Source organism: Taurulus bubalis (assembly GCF_910589615.1).
Source record: "Taurulus bubalis genome assembly, chromosome: 5".
NCBI lineage: Eukaryota > Metazoa > Chordata > Actinopteri > Perciformes > Cottidae > Taurulus > Taurulus bubalis.
In genome coordinates, this window is record NC_136593.1 from 9789687 (window position 1) to 9802866 (window position 13180).

Consider the following 13180-nt stretch of genomic DNA (forward strand, 5'->3'; position numbering starts at 1 on the left):
ATTTTAGAGAGTTGGTTTGACAAAACAAGCACTTAACAGCCCTTAGAATGTCAAGATGATATTGTCATTGGTAAACTAGGGTGTGCGCTTTTTCTGACACTGTACATTAAACAATTACTTATAGCCAAAATACATAATACACAAATAAACCACTTAATATCTAAGATGTACAAAGTCTTGTATTGTTATTTGTTCTGGTTAAAACTCAAGACTTGAATGATTTGGAGTCAGATCTTGTTGTGTGACTTGGCCTTTGCTTAAGTCTCAAGAGTACAGTTCTTTCTTGGATCCCTGACCTCACATATCATGCTGGTGACGTTAAAGTTACATCAACCGTCCTTTCCCCATCGCCTCATGCCTCCAGTGTCCTTCACCCTTCACTACACAGAGGGGGCTTCAAACAGGTAACAGGTGTGTGTGAGAGAGTGACTCAAACATGCAGGAATGTGAGAGGAAAGTGCTCCCTTATGTGGTTTTTGTAAACACATCCTAAAAAGAGCCAGTTACACACATTTGACCAAGCAAAGAAAGAGCAGTACTGGCCTGAATGTTTGCGAGGACTGCCCTCTAGTGGTGAATGAGCAGTCCTGCCCAGGCTGCATGGATCATGGGGGACTGCAGCAAAAGCACATTACACTTATAGGTTTGACGTTCATTATCTACACTTCTCATGAGCCAGACGAGAACTAATGGCATCACTGTATTCATAAGATTAAACCAAACACAGGTAACAACTTATTTCTTTATTGTACCATACTATAATCTATCGTACAGTTGTCATACAGTATGCATCAATCCCTTGCTTGAGTTTCTCCATTCATTTCTACTGCCTCGGCCACCCTTTGTCATTACCGGCATTTCCCAAACCTTTGTGTTGGATGTAAAAGCACTGCAACATAAAATACAACCCTCTGGTAAAACCCTCCATCTAAAATAAATAACTCAATTTAAAACAAATCCCATTATCCCAGGAATAGCATTGTGACTGGTTGGCCTTCATAACTCCGATTAAAATTAAATAAACAAATTCCAGTCAAATGGACGTGGCCAGCCCAAGCAGGTGACATATTTAAAAAGGCAAATGAAACTTTAAGTGAATACAAGTAGAAAGCCTTTACTGTATATACACAGAAGCATACCATACTTATAATTCATTACTTTCTTTGTGTGCCGCGTTTTTGCTCGATTCAACACTGTCCCGAAGCTCGTCGGCCTGGAGCTCCCACATGTTGGGCTACATGCAGTACTTAATGTAGATGAACAAAACAGAAAAACACACCTCGTCTCCAGTCTCACCACGTGTTTGTATTTAACCCATGTTAGGGGAAACAGATGCACATGACAAGGCGGATAATGGCACAAGGCAGATCTGTACATGACTCTTAAAAAGGAGGAAAATGAAGATGTACTCCGTCCTTCACTTCTCTGACACGGTCCACAAAGTTGGGTGCAGTTGCTATTCGCTGATGTGTGGTATTTTACGTCTCCATTTCTTCTTTGTAACTTCAGCAAAAAATTCAAAAAGGTCTAGTGGATAAGAAGTGAGGGAGTCCTCTCACTGGTATTGTCTGTAGTCTCCAAAGGAAGAGGAGGGCATGGGTGCAGGGGCGGGTTCCTCAGCAAACTGGGGTCCTGAGAGAAAGAAAAGGTACACTTGAGAATGAGAACAGCTGTTGGCAGTTAACTAAGAGGGCAATATCCTTAAATAACAACATTAACATCTGAGCTGTGCCCCAATTCCATAGGACATACTAATACTAGTTGTCCAGCTATACAATACTAGTACATTATAGGTGGTGGTGAAAACAAAAGATCAGAAAACATAAACATATATAGTAAACAAAGACTTTTGTATACCAAGTGCAAAAAACAATATCCTATTAAAATGTAAGTTATTATATTAGAATCTGAAACTATCAGGTGATCAAGCTTAGAACCAGGATTTTACTCGCTGTAGAAAAACATGTGTGATGTATGTGTGATGTGGGTGTGTGTGTGTGTATACACATAAAGCACCTGCTATTTATGTTTGCAATGGGATTGGATGCTGTTTTTTTTTATGTAAAGCATGCTAGCAGGTGGAGAGGTGACTAATGCATCTCCACAGTCAATAGAGATAAACTTGGCAAGTGAAGGGTAAACCGAGGTGAAATTGCAGTTGCAGCCGGTACTTTTTCTTTGACACAGCAGAGGTCATCTTTCACAACTCCTTAAGTGTTTACACCTTGCTGACTTACATCACATTTTAGTATCTGATGTAAAGGAGGGTGATGTATAACTAAATTTGTATACATTTATTTGTACACAAAATCATCAAAACTATGTTCTCCGTCTATGCAATACCCTTTACGTCATAAATTATTCAATGAGACAAAAATTAAAGTCCAGAAGTATTACTCACCAGTTGGGAACTGTGAAGAGGCAAATCTAGTGAGCAAGATTCCAGCGCCCTCTATCAATGCCAGCAGGATTCCTCCCATAGCTGCAGAGCCGAACATGGCTACTGGTCCATCTACAGAGGAAACGGTAATATATTAAAACACTAACGTAGTTTCCACATAAGACGTAGAGTATTTGAGAGGATTACTTTTAATGATCAACTTTTGTATTAAAAACACACAAAGTTTTAAGAAATAGAGAAAAAAAATGTCCATTTCAACACCACTGTTCAGATTTGAGTTAGGCGGAGCCTTGCTGGGAAATACACAAGGTCACCAAAGTCCATGTTTTCCTGCCCCAGTAAGAGCAACAAAGTGAACAGCACAGTGGAAAAAGATGCAGGAGTGCACAGATCACTCCTGAGAAAAGGTTTAATCAGACAAAGTGAAAACACCTGTGCGAGTAGACATTAAGTGTGTGGGGTCCAATTAGAACTTGCTCAAAATGAATTAATATGAACATATAATACCTCACATGCAGCACAGTCTCAATACTAGAGAACTTTTATTAAATGAGATTAATCTTCATATTTTCCATATAAATACTTCAAACAAGCAGATTCATTTTTGTTGTTAGTGTTGCCAAAAAGGACCACATCCAGTTGTGACACCTTGCACAAAATTAGTCTGTAAAATATTGACAGAAAAATAGGTTGCTTTATCATTAGTACAGTACCTGCACATTTTTATTGTTTGTTTATTGGATTAAAACAAGTGGCAGAAATGAGAAAACGACTTGCATTATTAGCAAAAGACGGCTGTGGCTAACGGTGGCTGGTTGGACTTTTAACATATCACCAAACCCTAAAGCAAACATATATCTACTCTTTTCTTCACTGTAGCCAGACATTGAATAGTCTTACAGATGCCTCTTTGGACACTTGCAGGAGGTTTGATTTTAAACTGTATTCAGTCTACAACAGCAACCTCACTGTTTGCCTTTTGCATGTATGTGCCATCAGCTGAACTCATAACAGCCAGCTTCTCCCAAGCTTACTCACTTCTTGCAGCAAGGATAGCTCCCGTCATGGCCCCACTCGTAATTGAGTTCCAGGGATCCTCCTTCCCTCGTACTTTTACTAAACCACAGTCAATCATGGAGAAGAGGCCTCCCCATACTGCAAAGCTTCCTGCAACCCAAAACAGATTCACTCAGGGTCAATAAGAAACAGTTGGGCAAACAGCAGCAGACTTAAACAAAGATCAACATGACATACTAAGTTGACAACAGCCCGTGTTTTTCAAAGTAGAATTAATTAATATTTGATAATAAATATAGGGTTCTTCACTTTCAGGCAGATCATATTTACATTCAGCAGTTTTTCTCACCTCCAAGTTGTGGGCCTCTGGTCTTGATGGCAGTCATGCTACCTTTCAGTCTGTGGTTCATCCCCTACAAGCGAGAGCAACACAAAACACAGATCAATGGAAATTCATTGTCAGTTCAAGATATCTGCATTTTTGATGAAAAATTGGATGTAGTGTCCCTGAAATTGCTGAAAGCATACTATAGCTTAGAAAGGAAAAACAGATGCCTTCTCAATAAGTAATTTTTAAACTGTAATGCCATTGCTTCAATTAAATTAGACTTTAATGCACTTGTTTTTTTATTTAGTGCACTGTAAAAATCATGTCAATGATATCATAAAACATCACCGCTAACACAATGACAGATCTTCTGAGAATTGGCTGTGCCAATAATCGTCTGACAGTAACAAAACAGTGTGGCGTTCTGAACAAACTATCGCGAATGTAGTATGATCTGTATGAGGAGGTCATAACTGTTGTATTTGATAGAGACAATATAGTTAAGAACAGTGTTAAACTACATGACTCAACTTACTGAGGGGGAATTTCTGAAGCCTTTAACTGCCTGAAATATTCCTCCTCCAATAGCTCCCATGGTGAAGGCTCCCCCACAGTCGTCCACGATCCTCCAGGGGCTAAAAGCACAGGTCAGTCATTAGCCAAGGTCATTGTCATGCACAGTGCAGAGTATGAAGTTGCATTTACACATCCCATTATCATGATCTCATAAATCTGCAGGTTTAATCTTGATATGCCTCATGAGTATGGATTGGAGGCAGAGGGTAAGTGTACAAGCACCTTCTTAATATTGTTAATTTGCAAATAAAATAAAGCTTATCCTAAATGTTTACTGACCTTGTTTAATTTGGACAATGACATCTTTAAAACACAATATTATCACATTTCATACAAACTGCATGTCAAGAAGAAGAAAAAAAGATAATATGCATTCTGTAAATCTCTATAATTACTTAGATATCTGTCATCACTATTTACTTAGATTAACAGCATCTCCACTTAAGCAGGACAAGATTAGTTAGATTAGTATCATTTAAATTGCTCTTTCTGACCTTAAATGTTAGTGTGTTTTTTTTAAGGAAAGTCAAATGAAAAAGGTTTATTTTCATTCATTTCAAAAGCTACCACACTTTAAAAAAAGCAATGCAAAGATAAGAATTCTAGAAAAGGCCCGTATTGCATGGTTATTACACGATGTGCCACCTGGTCTGGAGCTAATTAACCTCGACACAAGTCCTGGACCGGTTGGGTACCAGACCGTGGGTACACACGTGTCACTCATATTTAACACTGGCAACATGAATAAATCCACATCGATACGATTAAATTAAGTTCCTGCGTTTCAAGATACATTGGACAAGTCTCCTTCAGTAGCTGTTGCGTAAACCTAGTCTGCCCCCAACAGATAAGGATAGCTCACAGGCAGCTAGCTAATCTAGTTTAGCAATACACTAAAGCAACTTCGTTAAGAGATCAACTGCACTTATGGAATATTCACAGCTTCCCTGTAGATCATACATCTCCTCGTACACTCAGTGGCCGGAGTCAATGAACTAACGTTATATGTAATAACATGTGAGTCAGTAAACCGACAAGGTCACTAACAACGTGATGTAACATCGACGGTCTGATGCTAGCACACAGCGCCGTTATGTTTCTATGTGGCGTTAGCATCTGTGCTAACGACAGGTAGCTAGCCAGATTAGAGCCGTTTCGTGTCGTACCACGTGTTGTACCATAACGATGAGTGTAAACACTGAACGTGGGAGTTGCTTCATAGAGAGGACTTGGTAAAGTAGAAGGTAAAAAGGGCTATTTTATCCGTTTTTAAAACTCACCATGGTTCTCTGGCATACTCCTCCATCTTGTTCTTTCGCTGTTCCCTCTGACGTTACGCGTGTCGTCAGTGTGACGTCGCCACGCAACGTGATGCCTTAAAGGGGCGTTTTGTGTGTTCTCGGCAAAGCGCCACTTTCACGCAAAACAGGTTCGCTTGAGCGAGATGTAAACATTATGGAAACAGGTTATTTATCTGGTTAAGGGAATCCACATTTTAGATTGTTGCTTTGTTATCCTCAGTTTTATTTAGCAGTAGAAAAGGAATATTTGTTGAGACTTCAGAGATTCCGTAGCCTAGTCACCCGTATCACCTTTCTGCACTAAAATCCCAAATTCATTGTCCATCGTCATTGTTCTTATGTTCATATATATTATTCAATTTATATTTATATTGTACATACTAGTTAACTGTTAATGTTGATGCTTAGTTTATGTGTTCTACTCGGTTGTCTTTAATGTCTTGTTAATTTTTATGTACATATGTACGACGAGAGCAATGTGTAACCGGAGTCAAATTCCATGTACGTGTACACACACATGGCCAATAAAGTTAATTCTGGTTCTGATTCTGATACTGATAAATGATTTAGCAATACTAGTAATAGTAGCAAGAAAAAGAAGCACATCTTCTTTAGTCAGCTTTAGTCAGCTTTAGTCAGCGGTTGGCACATGGAGAAGTATGCCAGATATCTGTGGTACTGCAGAGGAAGATGACTTAATACATATTGTCAACAGAAGCAACAGCATCACACATCAGACTACAGAAAAAACACACACAAGCAGTTAAGATGAATTATTAGAAGAATGTCGGCCACAAAAGCTTCACTTTCACTGTGTGACAATAAAGTTCAGAAGTGGGACGTTTTTTCTCATTTAGTATTCCACAATAAAGCAGATGTTACTTAATTCATAGAAGCACAGGACTCTCCCGGATTATGTAACAAAAACGGATTGTATGTTATGGCTAATTATTTCAGTTTAGTTTCTGAGAGATGATTTTTTTTTTTTGCCAATCATGTTGGCATGACGGACAGGTCTAAATACTACAATACCCATGAGCCTTAGCCACCATTGGCAGAAGAGGCCTGTCAAATGAAAGGTAGTAAATTCAAAATGCTTTGTTGTTACTTTTGAGAACAAAATATGGCGCCATAGTTGCATCCTGTTTTATTATGTGATTTTTGTTCATTTGTCAACATTTTTGTTTTAAGACCTTTATTATATTATCTAATACATTACATTACATTTAGCTGATGCTTTTATCCAAAGCTACTTACAATAAGTGCATTCAACCGTGAGTACAAACTCAGAACAACAAGAATCAAGAAAGTATGATTCCTTCAAGAAAGTTAAACTACAAAATGCTATCAGTAAGTGTCATTTAAGTGCTACTAAAGTTCTACTACGGTGCTGCTTTCTTTATTCAAGGTATAGTCGTAGTTTGCGGCGGAAGATGTAGAGACGTTCTGCTGTCCTGATGTCAACGGGGAGCTCATTCCACCACTGAGGAGCCAGGACAGAAAATAGTTGTGACTTTGTCGTAACTTTGTTGAGTGTTTAGCTCGCAGTGACGGAGCTACAATAATACTGCGCTTACATGGTGCATATTCTTTGATTCATTTGTTTTAAATCAGATTGAATTTCTAGCAGGTTAATCAGCCATGCTACAGTGTGGAAGGACCCTTATATAACAGTCTTCCTGAGACTAAACTACAGTTAACCTGATATACACCAAACATATAAAAGAATGTTCACTGAGTTACTTTCTGTATGTACTTGGTCCCCAGGTTCTCCTTAGATCTCCTGTACATCAATTTTCCTCCGTCTAAGAACAGCGCTGTTGGTCAGGGGAGCAGCTCCAGCCGAGAGACAGACCGCTGGCCTGCAGCCCATTATTAGGAACGAGAAAGGAATGAATAGCAGAGCAAGCTTCTATTGAGAAATGCCCAAATATAGGCATTTCATGGATGCAGAGGCTGAGGCAGGGATAGGGAGACATAAACTGGCCTGCTTCTGACGATGCTGTTCTCAGTTTGATGGCTGCCTCCCCAGCTGGAGGGTAGATGCTACACAGCTCCTACTGTTTCTCTACTGCTTTAAACGTGTAACGTGGAGAAATGTTCTGGTTTTCTGGTTGCAGAAGCACAGGCGTGCAAATGGGTGTGTATTGTAATGATGGAGAGATTCTTCAAATAAACTTACTCAGTTGTCAGGGTTCACATGCAGTATTACAGGATTCCTTTAAATTATGTATGCTGCAGGTTAGTTGTTGACAATGGATACATATCTATATATGGCTTTGTCTATACTGTGCACATATCTTCCTTGCAACAGCTAGAAGTGACAGTGAAAATGGAAATACTTGAGTGTATGATTTTATAGAGCCTATAAACCAACTGAAATAAATGACAGCCCATTACAGTATATATTGTATATATTAATAGATACATACTTTGATTTCTAATGCTGGAAAATATTATAAATGTCAGTTGTATTGTACTTTACACATACTGTTCATATTATCCTTATCAGCCAGGCATAACATTAAACTTGTGACTTTTCATTGCAAACATACAGAATATTTTATTGAAGGCATACAGGCTCTGTAAGAAAGGCATGTGTAATCAGATATGACAGATACTCTTCCATTACACAGTGAACATAAGTGCCCCAATGAATTATGATCACCATTACATTCCTTTTGAAATGGCATTCACTTAAAAGTACATAAAGGCATAAATCAGCAGGAGGGTTGATATAAGCCAGTAATGGTTTCATAAATCCCCCCTAAGGTTAAGACATTACGTTATAGAAGGTATTCAAACACCCATGCTACGATGATTCTGTACAACATATAACATCAGATACTGAAGGACAGCCATTTGCACTTCCTGATAAAAATGCATTATGTAATTATTTCCATGCTAAAACTCTTTTGTCATGCACCAGGATTCCACTGGGCTGCTTTTCAATCCATTAAATCCTGCCTGAGATGTCATGAGATTTGGCAATGAGACACACAATCAAAGACCACCGTGACCCCTTTCTTTTTTCTTACCCAGATTTTCTTAAGTCAGCCCGCCATGTTTGTTAATTCCCTGATATTTACGCCATTTCAGGATTCCCAGTTTGAACAGATTAACAACGTACAAATATGAGGTGGATTCTCTCTCCACAAATAAATAAATGGTCAAATTAATGTCCACTATATCGCTGATAAACTTTTTGTATATTAGAATTTTATAAAGAGTAATTTGAATATCTTATCAATAAGCTCATCGCACACTCCCAGCTTTATATTATCTAGTGCAAATAACCAGCAAAGCGTCAATATGTATTGAAGACAACAACAACAACCACAACACTCATGGCACTCTTTGTAGTCGGCTAATAGAGAGCCCTGCATCACTCATTCTCCACAGAGTCCTTTTGGTCCAGTGTTTGAGGGGAGAACTCATTGTGTCGATGGGCATCTCATGTCTCACCTTCTCCATCCGTCCCACAGCACAGTTTTTCTCGACTGCATCCTGGGGAATCTAGAGATTAACTCCATAAAAAAAAACTGTGGCGAAATGTCGTTTCTCCCTCTTTCTCTTTTTCACTTCATATTCCAACAGGAAATATTACTGCAACCACTTTGGCACTGGCACCTGTGGGGGGAAATAAAATGTAAGTATGTGAGGATATAACACGGCGGAGCTAACCAATCCATAAACCTATCTTTACATACCTTCTTGAGTTGTTTCTTATCGTTTCCTCTGATCGAGTCAAGCAGTTGGTCCCTTGTGTTCATAGAACCGCCCAGGCTTTTTCCATCCAGTTTCCTCTGCGACACCGGGGTCAGGGAGTTCCTCAGGGAGTCCACATCCAGCATGGGAGGCGGAGGAGGGGGAGGTCCACACCCAGGAGGAGGCGGAGGAGGTGGTGGAGCCGAACCTCCACCTCTTCTCTTAGGAGTCAGCTTTGGTGATGGCACAGGTGACGGTATAGGAGAAGGTTTGGGGGAAGCTCTGGGCGAGTTTCTCAGAGACCCTCCACCACCCGCCTTGGGTACCTCCAGTGCCCCCTTCTTCTCCCCGTTGGCCTGGGCCTGCTTCTGCTCCTGCAGGCGCTTCTGCCTCTGTCGGTCCATGTTGCGACTCAGTATGTTTGTCGTCGTCATTCTGGGTCCAGCCAACTCAAAGTGGTAGCCCAGTTTGAGCAGGGTGGTGTTCTCTTTCAGGATCTTGGTCATCTCCATCTCGGTCTTCCCGCCACAGATGTGACGCTGGTTTTGAAAGCGAAGCTCGGTCAGCGCGCAGTTGTGTGGCAGCGCCTGGATCAGAGCCAGGATGCCCTTACCAGTGAGATGGTTGGAGTCCACGTTGATGCTGGTGATGGTCTTGTTGTTGCGTAGCGTGCCCGCGATGGCATACGCCACATGGTCGTCCGCCCGGCAGTTAGCCAAAGCAACCTTCTTCACGTGGGTGTTCTTGTGCAACGCCTCTGCAAACTCCATGAGTGTTTTCGTCTTGATGACCTCTGAGTTGTTGACATTGAGCTCCGTGAGGGTGGGGTCGTTGCTGCGAACCTGCTCCATCAGCTCATCAAACATGCTGGAGTCTTCGTCCTCCTCCTCTTCCTCTTTCGCCTTGCTGTTCGGGCTGTTTTTGGCCACACAGTTGCCAAGTTTCTCAGTTTCTTTTCCATTGCTCTCCTCTTTTTCCTTTTTCTCCTCTACTTTCTTCTCCGTGCTGATCTTCTTCTCCTTCTCCTTCACGTGGTCACTGTGGTTAACCAGCTCCTCTCTATCTGTTCTTTTCTCGGCCTTGTCGTGTTTCACCTGCACTTCACCCCTCTCTGATGGCTGGCGCTCAAGTTTGGCATCCGGCTTGTTTTTGTCGTCAGCTTTTTTCTCCTCTGCTTTAGGCTTCTTCTCCTCTGTTTTACTCGGCGGGGCCGGGCTTTCTTGTACTTTGCTCTGCTTTTCCAACATTTTGGAGACAAGTCCTTGTGTCCTGAAACTCTCAGATTTTCTCTCTTTTTCCTTGGGCGTGTCATTCTCATGCTTTTCTCGTAGCTTCGAGATAATGTCTTTGGTTTTGCTCTCATCTCTTCTCCTGCAGTCGTCTTTCTTCTCTTTGCCGTCATCTTTTTTTTCCTGTAACTTCAAGATCATGTCCTTTGTTTTGCTACTTGTGCTCTCTCTGCTTTCTCTTCTGTCTCTCATCTTGTCCTCGTGTTTCTCTTTAGTCTCCTCTTTCACGTCACCCTCTTGCTTCGAGTATCTACTCGAAAGCCGACTTCGCTCCTCTTTCAAACTTTCTGGGCCTTTGCTGTTTCTGTTGTCGACCTTAGTATCTCTTTCACTTGAGACACTAGTTTGTCTTTGTGTGCCTGCTGTCACGTCTTCGTTCCCCTCTTGACTCAGGCCCATTTTCCTCAGATATTCCTGCTTCCGACTCTCCTTCTTTGTCTCACCCTGCAGAAATACAAATATGAGGAGTATGAACAGTGTTATGTCATAAAGTAAAGCAGTTAAATATATGATATTATCAAAATCAAACAGGAGGTCCAAAATGGAGTGTGACTAAGGATGTAGACCAAAATAAATCACAGTTGGTCAAGACATCTGTGTCATAAGTAAAATAGTCTATTGGCTATACAGTGCAGAACTTGGTCTTGCAGACATACGGTACATATTGCATGGCATTTATTGTATGATGTAACACCTAGTATCCATACAAATACTGTATTCCTTTTACTGTCAAACAGCTCCTCGTTTATCTGCTCACTGTAAACACACACTCTCCCTGACACAATATGGCAGGGTGTGTTGACAGTCAGCAAAAGGACAAGCAGCCTTTTTTTCTTTTTTGTATAGTGCAGTGATACATTTGCAGCGAGTAGCTTGCAAAGTGTTTGATTTGTGAGTCTCCATCTGTTTTGCTGTCTGGGGCCGTGGCTCTGGCAGATGTATCCTTAAAAGGCAGTGAGCGTAGGAGCAATCAACCAAGGAATTCCATCAGGCCGGGATTAAGAAGCTCCGCAGGGCCTCCGCTCTGCCGACTGAAGTGCCTCTCCTTTAAACACACAAATTGCAAGAAACCCGGCTTCCTGACACTCAACGAAGCAGGGCTCTTTTAGAGAAATGGCATCGGAATAAAAGAAACACTGATGCCGGCTCTCCTCTTGTGTGAGGATGATTAAGAATGTAAAATCAGAGGGGAATAGAAGCCAACGCTTAAACTATTTTTGATCTGATGACTTGGGGTCCAGTTGGTGCTTTGCTTCAGGCAAAATGAAACCGAGCACACAAGAGCTATCATTAGAGTTCCTCAGGGACAGTGGATGTTCCACAATGCTGTAATCTATCACTCATAAGTGTCAACATTGTGGTTCGATTTGATAAACGCATCCAAATGTGCAGGTCATTTTGATTAACAAACGTCTCAAATACAAACATCTTAAAAGAGTAATGAGTCTTTTAGCGTTCACAAACCTCAAAGGACTGTTCCCTCTCGCTGAGCTTCCCTTTGCGGTCACTCTCGCGCCTGCTGTCCTGTTTGGCGTCCCGGACGTTGTTGCTCGTAGGTTGCTGCGCAGCTTGGCTCTCCCCTTGGACGACAATCTTCCCGTCCTCTGGCTTGATGTCTGGCACTTTCATCATGTCCTTCTCCAGCTCCTCCACCTCCTCGGGGGAGAGAGTGGACAGCAGGTTGTCCAGGTCTGGGTCTTCGCTGACCTGGCGGCCCGTACGGGTCAGGCCTCTCACCTTTCTCCTGGACATGGTTGCTAAAACAAAATCTTGGGTAAAAGGCTGGAGAGAAATTTGGTTTGTTTGGAGGTGTGGATGGTGGTAGTACAGTAAATCCCTGTATTTCAAATCTGATTATTAGGTAATCTCTCTCCGATGTTGAGAAGTATTCCCATAGGTCAAAGCTGGCGTCCCGCTCGCCAAAAAGCCACCAGAGGCATCAATCCTGGTGCAAAGAGGCTCGACTCTCAGTCTTGCAGTGAGGGGTACCAGTGATGAACTGCAAGAGCCTCGCATCATCAAAGTGGACTGTGAGGCTGGGACATTCTTTAAAATCCTGTGAAAGTGCATGTCCATATTTAGTTCAGGGTGCACACTCCTTTAAAGGTAATGGGAAGGGCTGAAGTTTACAGAGATGCCAGAGCAGAGTTACGCAGACTTCCTATGACACAGTTTGTTTATATTGAAACCAGTGCCTCATATTTAATCTTTAGTAATGAATCTGATTGTAACCGGTGAGAGTTTCACGTTAGGTTTTTTTTTGCATCGGTGAGAACATCAGTTAGGAACTTTTTCCATTGTATCTTGAGTCAACACATTCCTAACATTTTGAGAGAAAAGTGTGAGTTAAAAATACAGTTTTGTTTTCACAGGAGCTTAATGCAACACCAGCAGGCCAATGATTTAGGGTGAAACAGATAAATTATGTGTGAGATTCACGTGGTTATTAAATATATGCAGCGAAATACAGGTTGTCCTGAGGCTGTACTTAAAGGTAATTATTATTAAATTATTAAAAACATATCACTACCTGAAAGTATCCACATTTCTTTAAAAGTAC

At 41.2% G+C, this 13180-nt stretch overlaps 2 protein-coding genes across 2 annotated transcripts; both read right to left on the minus strand.

Annotated features, from left to right (window-relative positions):
- Window positions 1-734: 734 nt before the first annotated feature.
- timm17a (translocase of inner mitochondrial membrane 17 homolog A (yeast)) lies at window positions 735-5649 on the minus strand. The gene is made up of 6 exons (XM_079219010.1): window positions 5603-5649; window positions 4282-4381; window positions 3768-3831; window positions 3440-3568; window positions 2402-2512; window positions 735-1632 (listed from the first exon to the last, which is right to left on the minus strand). The coding sequence occupies exons 1-6, from the start codon at window positions 5626-5628 to the stop codon at window positions 1556-1558; spliced, it is 507 nt and encodes a 168-aa protein (XP_079075136.1). The 5' UTR covers window positions 5629-5649; the 3' UTR covers window positions 735-1555.
- A 3520-nt stretch (window positions 5650-9169) lies between these two features.
- On the minus strand, window positions 9170-12372 carry lmod1b (leiomodin 1b (smooth muscle); the record flags this gene model as incomplete). The annotated part of the gene is made up of 3 exons (XM_079217806.1): window positions 9170-9253; window positions 9334-11064; window positions 12085-12372. 3 exons carry the CDS (start codon window positions 12370-12372, stop codon window positions 9227-9229), a joined length of 2046 nt encoding a protein of 681 aa, XP_079073932.1. The 3' UTR covers window positions 9170-9226.
- Window positions 12373-13180: the final 808 nt, after the last annotated feature.

Bases quoted from the DNA above. Each gene is read 5' to 3' on its own strand.
- timm17a (XM_079219010.1), bottom strand. From the start codon at position 5,628: ATGGAGGAGTATGCCAGAGAACCATG. The intron at 3,832-4,281 runs GTAAGTTGAGTC...TCTCGCTTGTAG, and splicing joins GCTTCAGAAATTCCCCCTCA to GGGATGAACCACAGACTGAA. The intron at 2,513-3,439 runs GTGAGTAAGCTT...TTTCCTCTGTAG, and splicing joins AGCTATCCTTGCTGCAAGAA to ATGGACCAGTAGCCATGTTC.